General features: G+C 38.5%; 1 protein-coding gene across 7 annotated transcripts in view; it reads right to left on the reverse strand.

Annotated features, from left to right (window-relative positions):
- LOC128869480 (ankyrin-3) overlaps positions 1-25982 on the reverse strand; it is a 363477-nt gene that overhangs the window by 12845 nt on the left and 324650 nt on the right. For 5 of the 7 annotated variants that reach the window (XM_054112038.1, XM_054112036.1, XM_054112033.1 and 2 more), the window contains 2 exons: positions 15531-15597; positions 14890-15472 (listed from right to left, as the gene is read on the reverse strand). The exons of 1 other annotated variant lie outside the window; for it this stretch is intronic. In XM_054112038.1, coding sequence (XP_053968013.1) covers positions 14890-15472; positions 15531-15597 — 650 coding nt within the window. Of the gene's footprint in view, positions 1-12869; positions 12926-14889; positions 15473-15530; positions 15598-25982 lie in introns of all 7 variants that reach the window. One more of the 7 variants, XM_054112037.1, reaches the window with a different exon arrangement.

Consider the following 25982-nt stretch of genomic DNA (forward strand, 5'->3'; position numbering starts at 1 on the left):
GTCTTGATGTTGTTCCGCAAATGGAGCGGCCTACAGTTTTAAGCCGATTCCGAACGGCAGATATTTTTTATGAGGATGTTTTTCATGGCAGAAATACACTCGGAGGTTTGCCTGCCGAGTGGCGACCGCTATTAGAAAAAACTTTTTCTTAATTTTGGTCTTTTACCGAGATTCAAACCTACGTTCTCTTTCTGAATTCCAAATGGTAGCCAGGCACCAACCCATTCGGCTACATATGTATATATAATTGGCTCATGCAACCTTTTTTGGGTGTTTGACCGAACTCCTTTTTCTATTTGTGGCGTGTGTCTTGATGTTGTTCCACAAATGAAGGGACATACAGTGCTGCAGAGTTAAGCAACCCTTAAAAGTTTACGAAATGGAGCAACTCTGCGCCAAGTTTTCACTTATCATTATAACATAGCTTTACTCTTTTATACGCTCATTTCATTTTCTTCGGTGTACACGGACACATATAAGAAATATACGTAAGGCTCAATTGAAATATGAAGAATTAGAGAGGAAGCTAAGGTAAATAAAAACTTAAATATAATTAAATAATGAATTGTCAAAACAAATATGTAAAAACGAAAAGAATAAATAAAATACTTTTGCAGGTTTTTTAAAGCATCAATCAAATAAAGAAGCTATTGGAAATTTGATAAGAGGGATACTTATTCTTTGCAACAAAATTGTTTTAAAAACTTTATTAAATAATGGCGCACTGAAACGGTGCTCCAGCAACGCTAAACACATTGGCTGAAGAAGTTGTAGTGCAAAATGATTGTGGGTATAACCTCACTAATCATGCACCGCCTGCAGATCAAAATTTGCAAATAAATCTAGATAGCGACGGTGGCAGTCTCAGCGCACCACAAGAATTGCTAATTCATAGCAAAACAAAACAGCTCCATTTACAGCAACTAGAAGAGACCATGCGTTTAAGAGAAGAGTATTTGCGCGAAAAATTTCGCATTTTAAACGCAAAAGATACAGACGAGGTTATAGATATTGTCAACGGGGGCCCATGTGTTATTGGCCCCACCAAAATGTGTGGAACTAATGTGAGCGGTAACACAGCATTTTCCCCAACTCCACTGCAGCCTTTACAGAACCATGTCATGTGTCAAGCGTGTGACGTACCGGTACATACAGTTATGCAGTCACCACGTCAGCCGTCGACGCGGACTGCGGCTGAGCGTAGTCAGGCCTCACATGTACACTGCAACGGTAATTCACTAAATATATTTACAATGTTCACATAATCAACAAGTACAGCACGTTCGCCAAATCAGGTATTCGCTACTCAATCAGCCGATACCTGTAATTTGACGACTTCGCAGTTTGCAGCGCGGAAATGTGTGCCAAAAGACTTGTCGATATTTAGCGGTGACCCCCAAGAGTGGCATATTTTTGTTAGTGCATATGAACAGAACACGCAAATGGTTGGTTACTCTCATCATGAGAATTTAGTTCGCCTTCAAAAATGTCTACGTGGTAAGGCTAGGGAGGTCGTGCGCAATTTACTGGTATTACCGGACATGGCACCTGATATTATACTTAGGATGCTATCCATTTCAATTCAACCGGGCTATTCGGGTCATGTTCTTCGATTTCGATGTAACTCAAATATGTTGCTCTCTGGTCAAAATAATGAGACACGTAGTTTTTTGTTCGCCCGAAAAAAATTTGTTTCAAGATTTATCGGCAATTTTGTTTTTCGGCTCAAAATCGATTTTTTTTAATTATATAAGAAATTTTTTTTTTTAAATGCACATAACTTAGGGTGCGGCCAGAGTGAACGCTGATGCCGAGCCGAGCCGAGCCGAGCTTATTGACGCTTATTTTCATGCGAGAAGAAAATTTGTATATAACACAGTGAATGCGAGAATCAGCGCTGAAATTCTGTTTATTCCATGTGTTTTGCTCTTATGTCACTTAGTTTTGTTGTTCATTTGTGTTTATAAAATTGCTGTACACGGTAATGGATTCATCTGATGAAGAGTATTTTGCTTCTCCGAGTGTGATTAATGCAATTATTAACACAAAAGAGTTTGGAAAACATCCAATTACACTAAAAAGGAATGAATTTGGTGAATTTCATCATTTATATTATGATTTAAGAAAATAACCATTAAAAACCACAACTGCACTCTAAAAAGTAAACATCAACAATCCAAAAAAGCGAGCAAAACGCTTTGAAACTGTTTTCTCGCACTCATCGGCTTTGCTCTCTGCTCTTGTCGGCGCTCACTGTGTTATACACAAGCTTATTTGTATTGACTTGTATGTAACCAGTTTTATCGCACTAACAATCTTTATCGCATTGACAATCTCGGCTCGGCTTTCAGCGTTCACTCTGGCCGCACCCTTAGTCAAAAATGAACCGATTTTAATGATTCTCAGTTCAAAATGATTGTCATTACTTACAAGAGCGACTTCATGTAGAAACAATTGCAAATAGTTGAATCTTTTTATTCTGCATTCTATGCCCAGATGCGCAGTATGTAATAACCCACATAAGGTTCCTCAGTACGATTGGTTTAAGGCACTCACTATGAATGAGAGATGGGACTTTGTTAAGAGGAAAAATCTATGCCGCTAGTGTTTGGGAACACACTCTTGCCGCTGCTGGAGTAATAGGTCGTGCGGGGTGGATAGCTGCACAATACGTCACCACAGACTCCTTCATAATTCTGATGTTAACAACAACAACACCACATATTTTCGAATCTTGCCGGTAGTTTTGTATGGAAGAAATAAAACAATATCCACATACGCGTTTATGGATGGTGGATGTACACTGACACTTATAGATCAAACACTTGCAGATGAATTGGGTGAGGCTGGCGTTCACGATCCTCTATGCACTCGCTGGACTGGAGATAATATATAATCCGATATGAAGATGATTCGACAACGACTCGATTTACAAATTTCAGGTAATATTCAAGGTGCGAAAATATATCCACTCCGAGGTGTTTACACGGTTAGTAGCTTTAATATGTCATCATCAATATTGATTGCTGACCAATTGAAAATAAAATATGCACATTCAAAAGGCATTCCCTTGCCAACATTTATCGACATAGTTCCTAAGCTAATTATTGGTGTAAATAACCCCAAATTGATAATGGCACAAAAGGTACATGAAGGTGGATGGCATGATCCCGTAGGGCGAAAACCAGATTAGGAGCATTCCATGAAAAAGTGGAACTCTGAACTGTTTTACAAATATGCATTTTTTATATATTATTGCACGTACACATAGTAGAAAAAGTCTGCGTTCACCTATGCAAATATTCTTTGCATTAGAAAAAGTTCAAAACAATAAATATTTCAGAAATTTTTTTTAATGAGTTTTATTAAGTTCACTTAAACGTAACTATCACACATATTTCGCTACCAATAACAAAATCAAATTTAAAATGAGATCACATAAAATTAAAAAGGCCATTCAAACTAAACGGAAAAAGTTTGCGTTCACTTCAATAATAATAAAATAAAAGGCTTAAGATCATAGAAATGTTTTAAAATTAATAGCTAGTTGGATATCCCCGGCTTTTTATGACTTCTAGGAGGCGTCTTTTCATTGATCCAACTAGGTTGGCTGTTATTTCTGGACTTATGGGTACCCATTCCTCTTTAAGCGCGTTCTTAAGCATTTCCTTGCTAGTTATTGTACGCTCTCGTATTTTTTTTTTTCTAGAACGTCCCATAAGTGCTCAATGGGGTTAAGGTCAGGTGATTGTGGGGGTGTGCGAAGTTGTTTTGGAACATTATACAACAACCACAACCTAACAATCTCTGCTGTGTGTTTCGGGTCGTTGTCCTGTTGGAAAACAAATCTTTCACCGAGTCCCAGTTTGATTGCACTTTCTCACAAATTCGTTTTTAAAATATCGAGATAATCATGTCTGTTCATTATCGACTCAAAAAACTGCATATTTCCAACGCCCGAACTAGCCATACACCCCCATATCATGGCACCTCCTCCCCCATGCTTTACCGTAGCTACCAGATTTTGCTTTCCAAGTGCCGTTCCGTTTTTCCTCCAAATAATTTTACGACTTTTTATCCCGAAAATGCAAAACTTGCCCTCATCTGAAAAAATCACACTATTCCAAAACTCAGGTGGCTTGTTTACGTATTCCTTGGCGAAAGCCATCCGCTTAAGTCGATTTACTCGCGATATGAAGGGTTTTTTTCGGGCCACTCTGCCGTGAAATCCGATTCTTTTTCGAATTTTTCTTACTGTATCTGGATGTACTTTCTTTTGGTATTTTACTTCTATGTCTTTTGAAATTCGGCTTGCTATTAGTCGTGGATTAGAATTCACAAGAATAGTTATGTTGCGTTCTTCTCTTTCCGTCAGTTTTTTTGGACGCCCAGAACGAGGCTTAGACTCCAAACAATTCGTTTGCTTGAAGTTGTTTATCACTCTTTGGACCGAGAAGTATTGCCTCCCAACAATTTTCGCGATTTCCCGATAGCTCATACTATTTTGCCACAAGCTTACAATGATTTTCCTTTCACCAATATCTATTTCTTTTCGCCTTTGGTCCATAGTAACAAAAAATGTATTTCTAATATCAATTTTTCCCTCTTTAGATTTGTTCTTAACCGCGTCAACTACATGAATGATTTAAAATTTAATTTAACGTAATTGCCATGCAAATAATCGTCACTATTCGAAATGAACGCACACTTTTTCTGCTTAGCCTATTTAAGTAACTGTACTACAATCCCGTTATCTGAACACGACGCAGCTCAAACTCCAAAAAATTTTGTTCATAACCTCTATGAATAATTTTCTTTGAAATAAGTGAAAAGAAATAACTGAGAGTTTTAAGATAAACACGTTAAATTATTTTAATACTTTATAACAGTGGGTGAACGCAGACTTTTTCTACCATGTGTACATAGTGAGATTATGTTCTCATCACTACATATTATAAAACAAAGTCGCTTTTTCTGTCCCTATGTCCCCTTATACGCTTAAATCTTTAAAACTACGCAACGGATTTTGATGCGAATTTTTTTTAAAGATAGATTGATTGAAGAGGAAGGTTTATATCTATATAATGTGAAGAAATATATAAAGGGGGCGTGGCAATCGGTCAAAATGTGGCAAAAAAACATAATTTTTTTGTTTTCACGGCCATAAATCATAAACGAATCAACCAATTAAAATGAAACTTTCTTGAAGTTTAACTTTGAAATATTTACTTTCGTTCTGCATCAAAAAAAATAATTGATTTATTTGTTATTTAACCAAAATTGTTTAAATAAAAGCAGCTCTTTTTCCAAAAAAAGCTGTTTGTGTGTGTGTTCGCTGTCAACCGAATGAAGCAACAGGCGTTAAGCGATAACCTCACCACACCTCATTAATGTTGAATTACATCGTATGGTGACGTATGTATGTATGTATTTACGAATCGCTCGCATTATTTCATTTCGGACATATGTACATATGTATCTATGTATGTACTGAATTCCATGTAATTATATGTACATACAATTTTACAGCGAAATAAAACGCTATTTTCAGGTTCTATATTAGTAAATCGCACATAATTAAAATACAGTTTTTGAATAGTTTTTATTGATTCGGAGCGCGTTTAGTTTGCTATCAATTCCATACAATAACATTTTTTGTCATTTACTTTTTACGACAACTAATAGCTTATTTTCGAAGCGATTTCAGCAAATGGGTACAATATTAATCCTTATCCAATTAAATACCTTAAATACATTGTTGTTTTCATATAGATCTATGTATATGGCTCTTTACAGCATATAATTAAAAACAATATTTTTCAAGATATTACAACAGTAATTAGTAATTGAGATCTACCGGAAAAATTGCGTTAGCTGTTGCGTCATCCGGCATTGCCGCTACTCTTTTGGAAAGAGTCTTTTGGAAAGAGGCCGAACCACACACTCTACAATGAAGCACCCGCTGAAAATCGCCACCGATGATAACAGCGTCTGTAGTGTTTCTAGACAGAGCAATACAGGAAAATTGATGCGTGACTGCTCATTAATAGTCTGGGACGAAGCTACCATGTCAAACAAGACGTCTGTGGAAGCACTGGATAGGACAATGCGCGATTTGCGCAACAAAAATGCACCTATTGGTGGATATACAATTCTGTTCTCAGGAGATTTCCGTCAAATCCTACCAGTTGTGACTCGAGGAACACGTGCTGACGAAATAAATGCTTCGCTAAAAAGATCCCACCTTTAGTCGTATGTCAATAAATTAGAGCTTAAAACTAATATGAGGATTTCGTCATCTTCACGTGAGAACAGGCTATTTCCAGAGATGCTGCTAAAAGTTGGCAATGGAGAATTAACACAAAGTGAGGGAAGGATTAACCTAGAAAACCTTTGTGTTTTGATAGACAACATCCAAGAGTTAGTCAACAATGTCTATCCAGACATTGATAACATAAGTTATAAGACAATATCTTGGTTTAAAGAAAGAGCTATTCTGTCACCAACTAACGAACAAGTAGATAAAGTAAATAACTTGATTATTTCAAAGGTTGATGCGCCGACGAAAATATACTACTCGGTCGATACTGTTCTCGATTTGGAAGAAGCTGTTCAATTTCCTACAGAATTTCTAAGTTCTTTGAAACCGTCTGGACTCCCTCCTCACAAAATGGAGCTGAAAATAGGTTGTCCTGTTATTTTATTAAGAAACCTAAGTCCACCTAAACTTTGCAATGGCACGCGTTTGATGGTAAAATCACTGAAAACTTTCATAATAGAGTGCACAATACTCACAGGATGTGGTACCGGAGAAGATGTATTGATTCCCCGAATCCCTCTGATACCATCGGATCTACCATTCCAATTTAAACGCTTACAATTTCCGGTAAAGACATCTTTTGCAATGACCATTAATAAATCTCAGGGTCAAACCTTCAACGTTGCAGGCTTAGATTTGAGTGTTGACTGTTTTTCACATGGCCAACTGTATGTCGCTCTTTCAAGAGTAACCTCTAGAGAAAACATGTTTGTATTGTCTAATGACAAGAACGCTATGAACGTTGTATATAAAGACATTCTGTAATATAGTAATTGTTGTAAAAATAAAATAAATACATATGTAAAAATGCAAAAAGTTAATATGCAAAAATGTAGGGTATGAATTTAGATATCCCAAAGATAGCAGGAAATATTCATGCTATAAAGAAAGGAGAATTGTTTTACTCCAAATTTAACGCGTGCGGGCCACGGGCAATAATGAATAAGCCAAAACTACTGGATCGATTTTAATCATTTTTTCAGTGAGTGACATAGGGTATATATTTTATACCCGTGCGAAGCTGGGCGGGTTGCTAGTCTAAAATAATTTACAAAAGTTGTAGTGAGTATGTCTGATTTTTTGTAAATACCGTTTTTCATTGAGAGTAACAACAAGTCGGATTTTTTCATTAGTCTTTACACAACTTTTTGCGAGGTCGCTGCCGCTATTGTTTATCAGATATAAACTAGATTTCGGTTCTTCGTTATAGTGTATGGTCCGCTGTATTTAACTGCATACTCATTTTTTTGGTTAAGTGTTTTTTTGATAAGAAATTAATCATAACGGAAAGGTAAGTTTCGATGTCCCATACGTAACGCTTAATTCCTTTTTCTATTAATAATTGTAAAACAAGTCGACTATACAAATTGAATTTTTCTGTTAACAGCTAACTTTTAGCGGTTTAAAAACTGGTGAAACAATTTTGTTTGAAATCGCTTTGCTTACAATATATTCTTGGTGGTTATAAAGTGTCTGTACGTAACGCCGAAGAATAAGTTATCTGACATCTTCAACTTTTACTGGCGTTTGTAATAAACAAAGCCCCTCTTTGTATTGCAAAACTCAATAACGCAAAAATGAGCGACCAGCAACCATCAAGCAGTGCTAGCCGCATGCGAAAATTTCGAGAAAAGCAAAAAGAGAAAGATCCAAACTTTACCGCTAATGAGACTAAAAGATTGCGTGAGCTTCGTAAACGAAAAGCAGAAAATCTTTCTGAAGGTGAGTTAAAAGCAATTTCACTTAAGGAAAGGGATAAGAAGAGATTGCAAAGGGCAAAAAAGCGGGTTGAACTTAAAAATCCTACTGATTCTCCTGTAAGTACTGAATCTCCGTACAAGTCGAAACAGACTTTATCTAAAGCTGTTCAAAAGTCTCTAAAAGCACTGCCCCAATCACCAAGAAAGAAAAAAGCGGTTGTTACAGAACTAGCGCGTAAAATGAACATTGCTCTAGCAGAAAGCCCAAACATTAGTACATCAGGTGACGATACACGTTATGTCGATGTGAAAGCATTTTAGTATCGTCCGGATATTGTGTATATCTACCTGCCCAGGCGCAAATGATTTCATCGTTGTTTGGGAAAACGGCATTAAGAAGAAGTGTCAAAAGCACGAGAAGCCTTTTTCATTTTTAAAGAATTTTTTCCTAATATCGAAATTGGATTTTCAAAATTTTGTAGTCTAAGACCGAAAAACGTTTCGCTAATGAAAGACACGCCTTCAGACCAGTGCAAATGTTTAACTCATGAAAATTTTATATTCAAATTGAAAGGTTTGAAACAAAATTATTGTAACGACTGGTGGACTATGATTTTATGTGATCCTTCTTTGGATTCGAAGTGCTGAAAAAATGAATGTGATACTTGTTCTGATGGCAAAAAAATATTAATTTCTATCGATTTAAGTAAAGGGTGTTTTTTTAGAGGTTAGGTTTTCAAGTTGGCACTACTTTTTTCGTAGATGGTCTTTTTGACAGCTGTCACTTGATTTATGCTCAGTTTGGTTTGCCATTTCATAATGAATAGACTTACACCTGAACAACGTTTGCAAATCGTGCAAATTTATTACGAAAATAATGGTTCGGTTCGCGCGACGCATCACGCGCTGCGTCCAATATTCGGTCGACATAATCGTCCATCAGAGTCACTAATTCGATTAACCATGGATCGGTTTCGCACCACGTTTGCTCTAGTGGATAATACGCATCCTCAGAGACGTCGTAAGGTGCGCACCGAAGACGCTATTGCTGCTGTGGAGCAGAGTATCGAAGAAGACCCGAATGAGTCCATCCGCCATCGCGCGCAGCAATTGGAGATGTGCCCATCCACTTTATGGAAGATTTTGCGGAAGGATCTTGGTTTGCGGGCTTACAAAATCCAGCTCGTGCAAGAATTGAAGCCGAACGATCATCAAGCGCGTCGCACGTTCGGTGAATGGGCCCAAAACGAGATGGCCACCGATCCCGATTTTCACAAGAAAATTTTGTTCAGCGATGAAGCTCACTTTTGGTTGAATGGGTATGTCAATAAACAAAATTGTCGCATTTGGAGTGAACATAATCTTCAAGCCATTGCTGAGACGCCGTTACATCCTCAAAAAGTCACTGTTTGGTGTGCTCTATGGGCAGAGGGAATCATTGGTCCATATTTATTTAAAAATGAAGCCGGCCATAATGTTACAGTCAATGGAGAGCGCTATAGAGCCATGATTAATGACTTTTTCGTGCCTGAATTGGACAATGTTGATGTGGACGACCTTTGGTTCCAACAAGACGCCGCTACATGCCATACAGCCAACGCAACAATCGATTTATTGAAGGAAACTTTTGGTGAGCGCATTATCTCGCGCCGTGGACCTGTGGCGTGGCTTCCAAGATCGTGCGATATAACACCGCTGGACTATTTCTTGTGGGGATATGTGAAGTCGCTTGTCTACGCAGATAAGCCCGAGACGATTGACGTCTTGGAAGAGAATATTCGGCGCGTTATTGCTGACATACGGCCCCAATTGCTGCAAAAAGTGGTCGAAAATTGGGCCTCTCGGCTGGAATTTATTCGAGCCAGCCGCAGCGGCCACTTGCCCGAAATCATTTTTAAAACATAATGGCAAACCCTTATCTTTATAATAAAGCTAAATTCTTGGCCATAACATTAAATTATATACGTTTTATTTCATCTTGAAAACCTAACCTCTAAAAAAAACACCCTTTACAATCTGTGTATAGAAGTAATGGGAAAAAAACTCAGAAAATAAACTACGTTTAGTAAACCACGAAACAAGTTCACGTGAACTTAAAGAAAAATTGATTGATTCTATCCATATTATGCATGTTAATTTAAAACGAGTTCAAGTCGGTGAATTTCAAAAAGACCAACGCAATGAAAATGTGCGAGTCCTTCAAGTTGATTTTGCCATGTTTTTTGGCTGTGAATACCAGAATGAAATTCAAAGCGCACTCTGGTCACGAACAAGTGTTCTTTTATTTACTGCTGCAAGTTTTTACAAAGGCAAATACTTCAAAAACATTTCCTTTTCACTGCTTTCATGATAAAATAATGTACGCAAATTGAGTGCCTATATTCAAGTAAACCAAGAATCAAGCACAATATTACAACTGCTGAAGTTTTACTGCTGCGAAATACCGTGGAATAATATTTTAATGCAAGTTTATTTTCGAACAAAATACAGTATTTACTTGAATTATCAGAAACTCTTGTGTTACTAGATGTTGTTGTTGTTGTAGCAGTAACTTTGCACTGTCAGTGTAGTGTAAATCACCGGACGTCTTCGTCCAGCTCATCTAATGGTAGGCTGTTTCGACAGGTTGGGTCCAGAGGGAGAGGGGTGTTAGATGAGTAGGTATGATGGGACATGTGAAAAGGAGGTTGTTGTCGTGCGGGGTGCCTTCACATTGCGGACATATTCTGAGTATGTCGGGGTCAATTCTGGATGGGAAGAAGTTTAAACTGCTACAGTATCCAGAACGTAATTGTGCCAAGGTTACGGGAGACTCTCAGGGATGTTGGAGCTCTTCGTCTGCAATGGGTGGTGGTTGGACTCCGATGACGGCATTCGGGGGTCGGGAGCTTAAGAAGGTGGTAAGAGATGAATGCCGTTAATTGTCTGTCTGTACATTGTCCGATCCAGTAATTGTCGGTCTGTTTTGTTCTGGATCTCATCCGCGTAATTGAGGAGGTGCCCTCTGAAGTGCCTGGTAGGCGGCTCAGGCTCAAGCAAGTGCCTCCATGGGTGGCACTTGCGGTAACACTACTTCAAATACGTCAATAGATCAAATTCGTTGCCTTAATAACCATTTTACATTTAAAATTACTACTTCAAATACGTTGCCTGAATAAACATTTTCTTCCATAAATATTATTGCCTCTAATCGAGTGAACCGCAATGTATGTACACTGAGTCAAAAAAGTATTGTCACACTCGAAAAATCAAAGTTCGCAGTGCTATAACTTTTCTTCTAATGAAAGTATAAAAAAATAGAAAACGGTATTTTCTACATGTATTTATTTATTGCGTATCTGAACAAAAAAAAACAATTAATAGCGACATAGTTTTACAAGCTCAACCTTGAAAGGTAAAATAAGGTACTACTGTTAGCTTATGCTTTTGGCGTCGTAACGGTAAACTCCCATTATTTTTACTCTTGCTTTTTACTTATTAGTACGTTTTAGGAATGGCATATGGTCGCAATCACTTTGGATCGTGATTTCAACGGACATTGACCAAAATGCGCCGTGGTGCTGAAGTTCCCTAGAACTACGGCAATTAATGTATCTAGAAAAAATATCCTATCGCAAAATTCGCAAACTTGTCCATAAATCATGGTCCAGCGTTCGAAACATCATTATGCATTATTGCAATACTGGCCAAAAAAGTTCTGGAGAGCAGATCTGGTCGCCGAAAAAAATTAACCGAACGACAGGGGCGAATTGTGGAGTCCACGGTGGCACAAAATCCAAAAACTTCGGCTGCCAAAGTGGGCAAGCCTCTGAAAAATTCATTTGAAATCAATTTTAACCCCTAAACTATTCGGAATACCCTACATAAGGCTGGGTATCATGACCGAGTTTCTGGGCGCAAACAATCCATTTCCAAGGTAAATAAGAAAAATGGGCTAGAATTTGCTAAACAGCATTTAAATAAGCCCGATGCTTTTTGGAACACCACCATATTTAATGATGGATCAAAACTCAATTTATTTGGGTCAGATGGAGCATAAAAGATTTGGCGAAAGCCAAATAAAGAGTTTGAAGAGAACAGCCTGCTCAAAACAGTTAAATACCGTGGAGAAAATGTGATAGTTTAGGGGTGTTTCGCGGCATTTGGTGTCGGAAAGCTCGTGTTCATAGATGAGACAATGGATAAGCATGTGTATCGCGACATTCTTAAAGAAAATTTAAATCAAAGTGTCGAAAAACTGGGCCTTAATGGGACAACCTGGCAATTTCAACAAGATGATGGGCCAAAACATTCGTCTTATCTTGTGCAGGAGTGGTTGATATGCCATAGCGAACAACTCAAAACACACTCCCAATCGCCAGACTTAAATCCTATTGGGCATGTGTGGCATCGTCTAGAACGGAAGATACGATCTCACCACATAACGTCAAGGATTCTCTAAAAGAGACAATAATTGATGAATGGAATAAAATAACACCTTCCGAAGCTTCAACTCTGGTAAATAGTATAAAGAGACGTTTGCAGGTCGTTATTCAGTCTAAAGGAGGATTAGCGGAATACAGCTGCAATGAAGCTAGCTTATTACGCGACCTGTGCCAATATTTTTTTGATGTGGATTTGTGCCTTATTTTACCTTTCAAGGTTGAGCTTGTAAACCTAATTCAAAATTAATTTTTTTTTTGTTCAGATATGTAATAAAAAAATACATTTAGAAAATACCGCTTTCTATTTTTTTATACTTTCATCATCAGAAGAAAAGTTTTAGCACTGAGAACTTTGATTTTTCGAGTGTGCCAATACTTTTTTTACTCACTGTATATAGATATAGATTAAAAATTTTTAGTACTTACCAATAATATCGGCCATTTAAGCACTATTCCCATAAACTTTAGGGTAGTATTGTATGCTGCAACAGAAATCATAAAAAGGAAAAGTCCCTTTCATTATCCAACTTTTAAATAAATTGTACTCGAAAAATACCAAAAAATACTCTTTTTAACCAGGTCTGATGCTGAATTGGGATATTTACAGTAGACGTTTTTTCCGAATGCTATATATTTTATTTTTGTTTTGTAGCCGGTATGCAAATTATTTTCAACATTCAAAATAAAAAAACATTTTTTAAACTACATAATTACATTTTTTATTGTAAATAGAATATATGAGATTATAAGTTCAAACACACACGGAAATTCTAAGTGACATTTAATATTTCATCTAAACATCGTATGAGCGACCAAGACGTTAAAATTCCTTACAATATGAATTTCGTCAATCTGTAAGTTTTTATTTAAATTACAATGCTATGCATTAGAGTTATAATAGGATAAATGTATGGGTCAAATCTATTATTATTATTTTTTCACATTTTAGGTATCGATTCCATTCCACTTCTTAAATAAGTTCAAAGCCTAAAGCCTGCAATATTACATTTAGACTTTTGAACCTCTTATACCATATAAATATGTATAATATATATGGTACACCTTTTTTGGATGTTTGGCCGAGCTCCTCCTTCTATTTGTGGCGTGGGTCTTGATGTTGTTTCACAAATTAAGGGATCTACAGTTTTAAGCCGACTCCGAACGGCAAATGGTTTTATATGAGCAGCTTTTTCATGGTAGAAATACACTCGGAGGTTTGCCATTGTCTGCCGAGGGGCGACGCTATTAGAAATAAACTTTTTCTACATTTTGGTTTTTCACGGATATTCGAACCAACGTACTCCGAATTCCGAAAGGTAGTCATGCACCACCCCATTCAGCTACGGCGGTCGCCTCTTATGTAGTATATGTGTAATTGCGGTAGTCAAGAAAAAGGATTTGAATATATATTTAAGACACATACGATATACATATATACAATTTTATATTGTACACAAAGATTAAAAAGGTTCAGTTTACATATTTCCTAGAGCTCCTGCTTGAATTTAGCATCGTTTTGATAATGTAGACGAAATTAAGCAAAAGTTTTGGTTCATGGTATACAAAGACAAAAATTATCCGATTATGAGTAATTTAGTTATGAATAAGTTGCCTTGAAAAAACGATAGCAAACTTCAACCATAATACTTTCAACCACTTTCTTTCTTTGCTCATATATAAAGTGATATTCAGACAGCATTGTCATAATACCACATAAAAGCACCTATGAAGGTAAGTATAATGCTATTCGACGACCACAAAAGTTTACGTTCCACGGCATGCCATTAAATTGTTCAAAGTTACTTTCTTATTGTCTTAGAACGGATAACACTAATCTGGGTGCATTCACTGTTCTAAAATCAAAAATTTAAATGTCAGAGCGTAATAGGTTCGCAAAACCACATATATCTAATAAAATACATTTTTTTGGTGTCCTTCTTCATAAAACGCTCGTTAAGTGATTTTGTGTGAAAACAGTATATTTATTTCAAATATTAAAACACACCTTTTACGTGAATCGTTCAATAATTTGAAGCACTGCTTTGACTGGCTCATTTGGACGTTATGCGAACAGGAATACACGCTTATCTCTTGTAATAATTATAACAAAAGCACAACATGCTCAAAGTGCAATTTTTTATACCATATATTTTTTAAGTGGTGGGCTATGTGGTGCGATAAAAAGTCACGGGCATATGACATATAGTATGTATGTATGCAAGAAAATCAATTGACCAGCTACACTTATATTAAAAACTACTATTAGAAACTTATATTACGCATTGTAAATGGTTCCTTTTAAAAGTGTTATAAACATTTTTGAATACTACATTGTTTACCATATATCGATTATATTGGCTGAAAAATACATCATGAACATAACCCGACTTTAAACAAATGTTCGTCTCTTATATATTTCTATTTAACCTCTCTAGATCCTACTTACTTCTATTTCACCCTGCGTAACGATTTCTATAGCATTTGTATGATCTTCCGATTCCTCATGCTGCATTACATTGTGCTCGTGCGCAAGGTATTCAACTCCTATACTCGCCTTTACGGCTGCCATATTTGAAGAGTGATAATTTGGAATATTAGGTATAGCTGTTTTGGCGGATGTACTTGTATTAAATGTGGTAATAGGTAACGTTTCACTACTCGGTGCAGCTGAAATTATGGTTGGCGAGCAACTCAAGTTTTCCATCGCATTGTCCATGTCAACTTGTAGCTCGTTAATTTTGCTAACAATCTGTCTGAGTAGAGCATCTTTTGGCAGCTTCTGGTTCAAGTCGATCTCGCTCGGTTTCCGCTCTTGTCCATCATTACAATGAGTTGTCGCACATATACCTTCGTACGGGCGTGAAGTTATATTAGTATCTGTTGTATTCATTGCTCGTTGGATTTCAATATATTCAGTATCTTGAATTACAACATGCCCTTGCCTATTTTGTTTGTAAATAGGCGACAGCTCCTCTTCGTTTCCAGCATTTGGAATATTAGTATATGTGGTTACAATTTTCCTGCCATCTCTGTAAAATTTCGTTCTGATTTTATTGTAATAATTTAATTGAAAAAGGCGGAACCTACCCTTCATTTCTTCTTTCACGTAACATAGTGTTGATATCAGTGCATCGAATAATTGGATTAAGGGAACCTGCGAATTTAAACATACTTCAATGTTAATTTAAACTATACGAAAAAACGCTAATAGAAAATGATTTTGTATTCCCCGCATAGATGATTCTATTGCTTTAAGCAATATAATGAGGATCCTATTGAAAACATCTAATTGTTGCTCCTGTTGTAGCAGTTTCCAAATCTAGTCCAATGCAGTGAAGTCATCGGTCGTCGTCGTCTATAACACCCAGCGGCAGGCTCAGAAAACAGGATATTTCGACAGGTGAGTGGCTTCCCAGATTTCGGTAACGGGCCCACTCTTCCTGCTTTCTACTTGTCACCTGCAGGCTTTTGAAGGTTTTAAGCTTTCTGAGGCCAACTTTTATTGTTGTTGTAGCAACTTACCAAACCCTGTCAGTGCGATGAAGTCAGTGCCGGTCGACTTCGTCTAGCTCATCTTGTGGTAGGCCCAGGAAACATGCTGTATCGACAGGTTGGGTCTAGACGGTCAGGGGGGTTAGTTGTAAACGTAGTAGGTAGGTATCTGGAACGCAATTGAGCCAACGTTATGCGAGTCTCGCGTTCGTTCTCGTGCAGAAGTTCTTCGTCGGTAATAGGTGGTGGTTGGACTCCGATAACGGCGTTCAAGGGTCGGGAGTTTAGAAAGGTGGTGTCTCCCGATGAATGTTATTTAGCTTCTGTTTGTACACTTTCCTGTCCAGTAGTCGTAAGTGCATTTTGCCCTGGATATCGTCAGAGTAGTTGAAGATACGAGCCTGGGAGGCAGCTCAGGGTCTAGCAAGTGTCTGCAGAAATGATAGCCCTAGCAGAAACTGATTGCTGAGCATTTTATTGTGCTCCTTGACGGGGAGCATTCAAACCTCATTGCAGTATTTTGACATGTCTGTAGCTTTATCCACTGCGAATCAATTTGATCTTTAGCTGTAGTTTGACCTCCTTCATCCAGGTGGTGAAGAGGGTCGACGTTGGATTTAGTGGTGGAAAGTTGGAGATTTCTCGCAGTGAGAAAGACTGGTGAGGTAATCGTTTATTTTGCCGCACAGACCATCATTTCATTGCTTGACACCAATATCGAACAATCGTGAGCATAGGAGATCAGGGAGACTCCCTCTAGTGGCAGGGGCAGCTTCGATATAAAGAAGCTGAAAAGCAAGAACGATAAGACACCACCCTGTGGAACACCTTGCTTTATCCTTCTCTGTTTTGAGTTTTGGTCTCAAAAAATTACTGGACGAGTGCCGACCACTCAAATAGTTCGCGGGCCACCTCTTCAAGCCCGGCGGGATTGTAGACTGTATAATATAATCTAGCAGCGTGGCTGACTGTATCGAAAACCTTCCTCAGGTCCAGCACTACTAAGACAGTCCTTTCACACGGCGATTTTGGCTAAGCACTCGGTTAATTTGGGTGTTTATGGCAACCGCCCTAGCCGAATGTGTTGGTACGTGACTACCATTCGGAATTCGAAGAGAACGTAGTTTCGAATTTCGGTGAAACACCACTCCCAGTGGATTTCTGCCATAGAAAAGCTCCTCATAAAAAATATCCGATATTCGGAGTCGGCTTAAAACTGTTGGTCCCTCCATTTGTAGAACAACATCAAGACGTACCTCACAATAGATGGAAGAGCTCGGCCAAACACCTGAGGGTGTAAGCGCCAATTATATATATATATATATATATATATATATATATATAAACGGCGGTGAGGTACACTCTCTGGAATCCATGCTGATGTGTAACTGGGGTAAGGTGTTTCATGTAGAGTGGGAGTAGAAGGGCTTCAAGAGTCCTCATTACTAAGAACAGTTGTCGGACGATAAGACCCCTCTTGGTTGGCGGGTTTCCCAGAGTTTAGTAGTGCGACACTTCTCTGCTTTCCACTTGTTAGAAATTATGAGAGTGACCATAGACAAGTTGAATAGCCTTGTGAGAAATCCTACTCCCAATGGACTCAGGTGTTTAAGCATCAACATGTTAAGTCCGGCAAGGCCAATGGCTTTAGAAGCTTTTGCTTTATTGATGGCCACCTGAACTTCCTCGCTGGAGAAAGTAAGTTACGCATAGTTGTTTCTCAGTTTGAGCAGCCGTCTGGTGGCACGGCGCTCGGATCTGCCGACCGCATGATGCAATATAAATTGCCAGCTTCGGGTCCGACGAAGTGCAACCGCTGAAGGTGATTGCCTCCTTGTCGTTGTGCTTCGTCGGTTTCGACTGAGACCTTACGGTGGACCAGGGTTTACTCACACCAGTAGTGAAGTTAGTTCCAGGTCTTCAAATGGTGGAAACGGGGGCATATATCCCAAATCTTTCAGCAGGAATGATCCGAGCCGTAGCAGCTGTAAGCACCTTGCGGAATGCGCATACCTTGGAGGGGAAGAGCGGGGGAGAGCGAAAAAAGTGTTTTCGGAAATTTCAACGAAGCCGGCCCAATTAGGTTTGTTAAAGTTAACGTATTGCCGTTGATTCGCGGAAACGAAGTTGGCAGGTCTCTCAGTTGATAATGGACAGATAGTCTGAAGTCAATTATAGCATAGGTCGCTCGGATATGCTATTTATCAGACCAGCGCTAGGAATTGTTAGGTCAGGCGAGCTGCTGCAATTGCCCATTTACCCTTGGGGGGTGCGTCGACGTTCACTGTGGAGAATGTTGAATCGTCTATTTGCTCTAGTGTTGTTCCCTACGATAGTTTGGCAGGCTTGGGTGCGCCTACAAGTCACCTACAACCAATCGGTTTTCACCACTAATGAGCACACTAATTTCAGAGTGATATCATATCGGGCAGCAATTGGCAGGGGGTAGGCCATCACCACGGCCTCGCTCGCGATCTTGTCTGTGCACGTTATAGCCCTCTCTGGTTATCAGGATTCCATGTCGGCTTATGAAATCAATTACCTCATCAATCTTGCTCATGGGTCTGTTGCAGCTGAACTGAAGGAGTTTAAGGGTCCTCGGGATGGCGGTCGCTATTCGGGGTGTGAGAGACGCTTGATGTTGTCTGCGTTGGCCCTGCTGTGCATTCCGCTGTTGTTGTTGCAGCCTGATGGTGGTGGGCAGGCGCACCTCAAGGACGGTTGCGAGTACAAAGCTCTACAGCAAGGATCAATGTAAGCACGTGTCTAGTTTCGGGTGGTGAGTTGGCCAGAGCACCTTCGAAAATGGAACCAGCCATTGCAGAAATTGAATTTGACTGATAGCAGATTCCGAGGTACTCTTGTCTGAAACACGAACAGACTGTGCGGGGGACTAAGAGCTGCACGGAAGTTGGTTCGAGAAGCAGGAGGGGCCACCGTCATTGCTGGAGAAAGTGAGTGGTAGCATAGTTTTTGGAAGCCGGAGAACGCAATAAGAAATGTCGGCTAAAAGAACTTGCGCATCTCTGTGGATCCGATGAAATACAATCACCGAATTTGATTGCCCCACTGGGATTATGATACGTATGCTTGAAAAGGGACTTTACCGTGAACCAGAGCTTACTCACATAAGGGCAGAAGTTTTAGGTATTCATATGCTCAACCCATTTTGTTTGATTTAGGCAAATGTAAGGTTAGGCGAGCTATTGCAGTTATCCAATATCATTAAAGGTGCCGTTGTGATTGTTGTTCTTCTTCCTTCTCAGCTAATAAAGGGTGATCAGATTGGAGGTACTTTTTCGAAAAGGGTTTTTCTGACAGATCACCCGTGACTACTATCAAACTAACTACAATACTCATTGACATTCTATCATGGAAAGACTTACGCCTATACAAGGCGGTATGGAGGTATGTAAAGTCTAAATACTTTGTGGATAAATAAGCTCCGATTAAGGCATTGGAAGCCAACATTACTAAAGTAATTCACGAGATACTGGCCGACGTTCTCCTGCGAGTCATTCAAAATTGGTGTTTAGGGATGTCCGAATCATGGTGCAGTTGAGGTCAACATTTGAATAGGATTATCTTAAAAAAATAAATATCATTAAAGGTTATACACAAAAATAATAAAGATTGTTCAATCAATTTGAATTTTCGTTATTTTATTTTATTTTAAAATCCAATACCTGTAAATTGATCACCCTCTAGCTGTCCTCTGCGATCATTTGGCAGGCTAGAGTGCCAGATATCTTAATGGTTAATGAAGTCACCAATTGCCTATCGGTTTTCATCTCGTATGTCAGGGTCATATCCTGGACGGATGCAGGACTCTACAGAAAGGGCCAGAGCATCTCCCAAAATAGCTGCAGCTGTTGATTGGATGAGAGAGAAGGGGAGTTATGTTGCTCTGGTGAGGTACGGAAAATCGGGAAGGCTCCGTTTTTGGCTTCTTAGAAGAGGCTCTGGCGCGGTGAAGGAAGTTGAATCCGTAAAGGCCAATGCGCCCAAAATTTAAAGTGGCTACTGAACAATATATGCAGCGCAATTTATACCACGGTACCTACAGTCAAGAGCAAGTTATGAACCCGAAAAGCTAGCAAAATTAAGGCCGACGCTTCGACTATTGTCAAGTTAGCCTCTCCTAAACGCAAGTAAATGATTGACCAAAGCAGGACACGCATTGCTAAAAACTGCGTTGTGATTAAAAAAACATACAAAAATATTTTCAGTTTTCACAAGGCGCAGACAAATCTTCATAATTCTCTCTGTCGTAGCGATGCACTTGATTATGTGCCATCTATGAAAACGGTGAGAAATTTAGTTGGAACCGACGAACAGAATTTAATTTTTCGCAGCGATATTTAAATTATTAATTTTTCATTCCCTTGTTGTTAATTTTCTGACATTTCCAATTACAAATTTTTCTTTTGTTGTGTTATTCTAAAATGTTGATATTACTTTTAGATCTATTACACTGTGCGACAGTGATATTATACATTTATGGAGACCTAGTACAACTTGTAGGTATAGTAAAACTAAGACAAATGGTATAGGAGAAATTTCCTATACACCCCCAAAATCTCATTTTATGGCCATAAAACCGATTTTCAGTAGATTGATGTGAAGAATCACTCCTAACTTCGCCAATTTCCATCCGATTTCGAATTTTTTTTTATAGTAGTTCGAAAGAACAAAAACAAGCCTTTTTGACAGTGTGTTGACAATTTTTCTGAAATGACAACTGACGAGACTGTAGACGGAAGTATTAGGAATTTTTATATTTTTTCTCTATTTTTTCAACTTTGACATAATTTTTACCATATTATCCGATATTGAGGATTTTTTAGTACACTACTTTTATAGTAAATTTAATTTTGCGTCGAATGAGCTATATTTGACTGTAATTGAATTAAAATTAATAGAGTTGTGTGAGTTTTAAGAATTTATTTATTTTTTATTAATTTCGGATGTAGGTATAACTTACGCTAAATGGGAATAAGGGCGCGTTTCGAAGCATGAATATGATAACAAGTGTCATTATAAACACATAATATTTATTGGAGTATTGTGAAGTGCAGCACTGTACGGTATGGTATGCCGCGGTACGGTGCAGTACACAACGGAACTGGTTCCAAACTTAAAAATGCATTGGAAACGGCCCTTTTGAGTTTAGTATGGTACGGTACATTTGTCATTCTCTTCATCAGTTTTGAATACTTCTCCGTAAGGAATTCGATCATCATCATTCATCTGAAGTCGTCATCAACTAAATTCCACTGTTTAAATCGAGAAGCGAGCGTTTCAGATTGCCTTCCCGATAGAAGTAAATCACGAGAAAGATCCTGAAAATCTGAATTTGATACAATGTGTCGTTCTGAAGACTTAGAACCAGACACATTAATAAACTAACTTAAATTGCCCGTGTACAGTTGCTTACGCGAGTGATATCCGAGGGTTTAGTGTTATTATATAGGTGTGAAACAATGCCCCTTGGGGCATCCCCACCTAGGGAAAATAGGTTCGCCCTACTTTCCCCTGGTGTTCATAGCAAGCGTAAAAAACCCAACAAAACGCGAGAATCATACCCCGAACTACCTCCAATTGTTTTTGCGAAAACAGACGATCCTAAATTTATTGTGATAAAATCAAGTGAAGAAAAAAAACCAATATCCAATTATTCCTGCTTTGCAGTGCACAAAGCTATATTAGCTATCAGCAAGGACATAATTTCCATTTCTGAGTTGCGTGATGGAAGCCTCTTAGTGCTTACTAAGAATAAAAAAATCGCTGAGAAATTCATGTCTTCAAAACTTCTTCCCGGTATATGTTTAATTAATGTAACTTATCAAACAAATTTAAACTGTGTGAAAGGCACCATATTTGCCCCTTTCTTAAACAACCTAACCGATTCAGAAATCGTTGATGGCTTAAAAATGCATGGCGTGATCGCTGCATACAAATTCCAAAAGAAGTCACAAGACACTCTAATTCCAACTGGCGCAATACTTCTATCATTCGACAGCTACTCTCTGCCAGAAAAAATAGACGTCGCCTGGAGGAAAGTTTCTGTTCGTCCATATTATCCAAACCCAATGCGATGTAAGTCATGCCAATTACTTGGTCATACTTTAAAATACTGCAAAAATCCTTCCACCTGCGCCATATGCAGCCTACCACCACATGTAGGGTCCGAATGTTCTAGAACAATGTGCGCAAACTGCGCTGGCGACCACCCATCATTTGCAAGCAACTGCCCAAAGTTCGTACAAGCTAAAGAAATACTAAAAATTAAAACAATAAATAAATGCAGTATGCGCGAAGCAGCAAAAAAATATAATGCCTCCACCACCTCTAAACCCTCCGCCTCAACATTTTCTCAAATCATCGCAAGCACTTCTTCTGCAAAAAGCACAATCATGCAAAGCAAAGAATTGACAACTACCAATAATTCGACAACAACCCAGTCTCCTCTTGCCACCGTCTCCACTAATTCCTCCTATCCCACATATTCTCAAATAACCGCAAACACAGCTCCCTCAACCAAAAATTCAATTATACAAACACCTAAAGAATCGATAGCAACACAAAATTCAATATCATCCCATTCTTCTACTTCTATAGCTTCTACTACCTCTTTCATTCCCTTAACACACCCTCCTCTAAAAACCAGCTTCTCAGCTGACTCTATCGCAAAAACAAGTACAAAGAACGATAATCCCCCTTTGTATTCATTTCCAAATTCGAACAATATAAATTCAACAGTTTTCAACATTCTTAATACGAGTACTAAACCAATTTATACTAACAACTATGATTCCGTTTCTCAGACACAGCTCACCTCAGATTGTGATGACGAAATGTCTACTGTCTCAGTTCTCACTAAGACAAATGACATTTCACCACGCGTCAGCTCAGATTAACCTTCTCAGACGACTCGCTCAGCTCTGCCTCGCAGAACTTTGATACGTAGTCAAGTCTTGCTTAATCTTTCTCTCTACTTAGATCACTTTCCTTTCTTTCTATCCTTATGTTCTCAATTATACAATGGAATATCAATGGCTATTTCAACAACTATATTCACCTTGAAATCCTCATCAATTCTTACTCACCTGCAATTATTCTCTTAAGCGAAACTCACCTTCCTCACAATTACGCACCACATACACCAAGGAAATATATTGGTTACTTTCACAATTTGCCCAGTATTAATACAAATAAACAAGGCACTGCGATACTAATTAGGCGCAATATTCCACACAAACAAATATCAATCGTATCAAATGTATCTTCCATAGCGCTAGAAGTTGACTTGCCTAAAAAAATTGGTATTGTCGGCCTATATATCCACCCTACACAACGCATTGTTTCGAGTGATATCTTAGGAATCATAAAACAACTTCCTTCTGATTTAATTATGGGCGGGGATTTCAATGCTTGGAGTACAATTTGGGGTTCCGCGTATACCAACTCAAGAGGCGAATGTATCGAAGATGTTTTAATGTCCTCAAACCTTATATGTCTAAATGACGGATCTGCAACACACTTCTCCACCCGGAATTCCTTCACTACTGTCGATCTAACTTTGTGTTCTGCTTCGATTGCACCACTATGCTCATGGCAAGTCTCTAACTCTCTTCACGGTAGCGATCATTATCCGATCACCATCCAACTAAATGCCCAAACCCAATCCACATTTAAGTCAAACGCTAAGTTCATTCTAGAATCAGCCGATTGGGCGAAATTTAGCACTAAATGTATTAATTTGTGTGAAACTTTACGTGCTTCTAGCAACGTCAACCAAGAGGCAGCCAATATTTCAAAAATTATTCGAACAGCAGCACATCACACTATACCACAAACTTCACCAAAAAGCAGTAAGAAAAGGATTCCTTGGTGGAACTCTCAATTATCCCAACTTCGTGAAAACAAACAGAATAAATGGCACGAATACAAACGCTTTCGCACTATTTCAAACTTGGTAAGCTACAAAAAGGCAAATGCTCTTTTTAAGCGCGCCGCCAAAAATGCCAAGCGTAAGAAGTTCGAAGAGTTAACGGCTAGCATAAATCCTAACACTAAGCCCCGAAAAATATGGCATGATATTAAAATGCTCACTGGTTCAGGCAAGCAAACTACTTTCGCCCACATTAACTCCACAAATGGCGTTATCAACTCTCCACTCGAAATAGCCAATTATTTTGCCTCCTTCTACGCTTCTAACTCAAACGACGCCAGCTTTTCAAGCAACTTTTGCTCGGCAAAATACAACTGTCTAAACGACCAAGCAAACATTATAAACAATTTATCACCTGCTGCCAGGACAATCGAATCGAAAATCACTATTAATGAATTGGAGTTCGCGCTCTCTACCGTGAAAGGTAAAACTCCTGGGCTTGATCGAATTTCTTATCCTATGATTCAAAATTTACCCAGTTGCATGAAATACAGGCTAACTAATTTGTATAACCAAATCCTAAATTACGGCTTTTACCCTCAAGCGTGGAAAACTTCCTATATCGTACCAATTTTGAAACCCAATAAATCTCCCACTTCTGTTGAAAGCTATAGGCCCATCTCTCTGTTATCATGCCTGGGTAAACTAATGGAAAAACTGGTTGCAAATAGGTTGATGTGGTATATTAAGAACAACAAAGTTATTAGTTCTAACCAGGTAGCATATAAAAAAGGCAGTGGCACAATTGATGCTCTTTTGCACCTTGACTATGTCGTCACAAACGCACTCTCGTCAAGAAACCATGTTTCACTTCTAGCAATCGATTTGGAGAAGGCTTTCGACCGAATTGGAGTGCATATCATTTTGAAACAATTAACTAAGTTGAAGGTTGGTTCCAAAATTATAAACTTTGTTAAAAGCTTTCTCACTAACAGAAAATGCAGAGTGAGAATAAACGGTTTTGCCTCAATTATTGTAAATCTAGAGAATGGAACGCCACAAGGGTCTCCACTCTCCGCGCTTCTTTTTATAATAGCGTTCGATGAAATTGCCAAGCTGTCAGCGAACTATCCCAGTATAGAATGTCAGCTCTACGCCGACGATGTTTTCTTTTTCACGAAAAATGCTAATCTTCTTTCAGTCTCGCGTATTTTCGAAAGCATTCTCCGAGACATAATGACATGGTCCTCAACCTCAGGCACATCAATTTCTTTCGAAAAATCTAAAACTTTGCACATTTGCAAAAAATCTAGTTGCTCTGGGTTGCCAACACAATTTTTTGGCCATTCCATAATGCCAGTAAAAGAAATAAAAATTCTAGGTGTAATTATAGACTCTAAGTATAAGTTTAAAAAACATTGTAAATACATAAAAGATTGTATTATGACACGGTTAAATATAATTAAATACCTATCTTCTAAGAAATCTTTTGTACATCCGTCTTCACTTGTTCATGCATGCAGAGCACTCATCCTATCAAAAATCGATTACGGCCTTCCTATATACGGAAACGCAGATAAACGTTCAATTAGCCAAATATCATCGCCTTATCACTCTGCGATACGCAGGAGCATTAGAGCGTTCCCAACTACACCACTTCGAAACTTGTTTGCGGAAACAGGTTTGCCAAGGATTCCAGATCGGATCGAAGACAGTACTCATAAACTTTTACCAAAACTACTTTTCACCTACAATGTCAATCTTATTAAAGATTTCAGAAACGCATCTTTGAGAAAGAGGAGTCCTAAAATTACGGCGGTTGTAGCCAAATGTTTGAGCTTGCAAAGAAGACTTGAACTGCCGGGTACCCTTCGCTACCGCACAGCTGAAACGCAACCTCCATGGACGATACGCAATATTCCATTTGCTATTAACACGCTGCAGCGACCAAAAGAACATACAGCGAAGGAAATTTACAAAGCACTGTTTACATCCGAAAAAGAAAAGTACTCCAAACAGGGATGGAATTTTATATTCACAGATGGATCAAAAACTCAAACCTCAACATCTTTTGCCGTCACAAAGGAAAACGGGGACACGATCAAATATGGTTTTTTGCACCCAATATGCTCTGCTTTTACAGCAGAAACAGC

The sequence above is a fragment of the Anastrepha ludens genome, chromosome X, assembly GCF_028408465.1.
Source record: "Anastrepha ludens isolate Willacy chromosome X, idAnaLude1.1, whole genome shotgun sequence".
NCBI classification, from domain to species: Eukaryota; Metazoa; Arthropoda; class Insecta; order Diptera; family Tephritidae; genus Anastrepha; species Anastrepha ludens.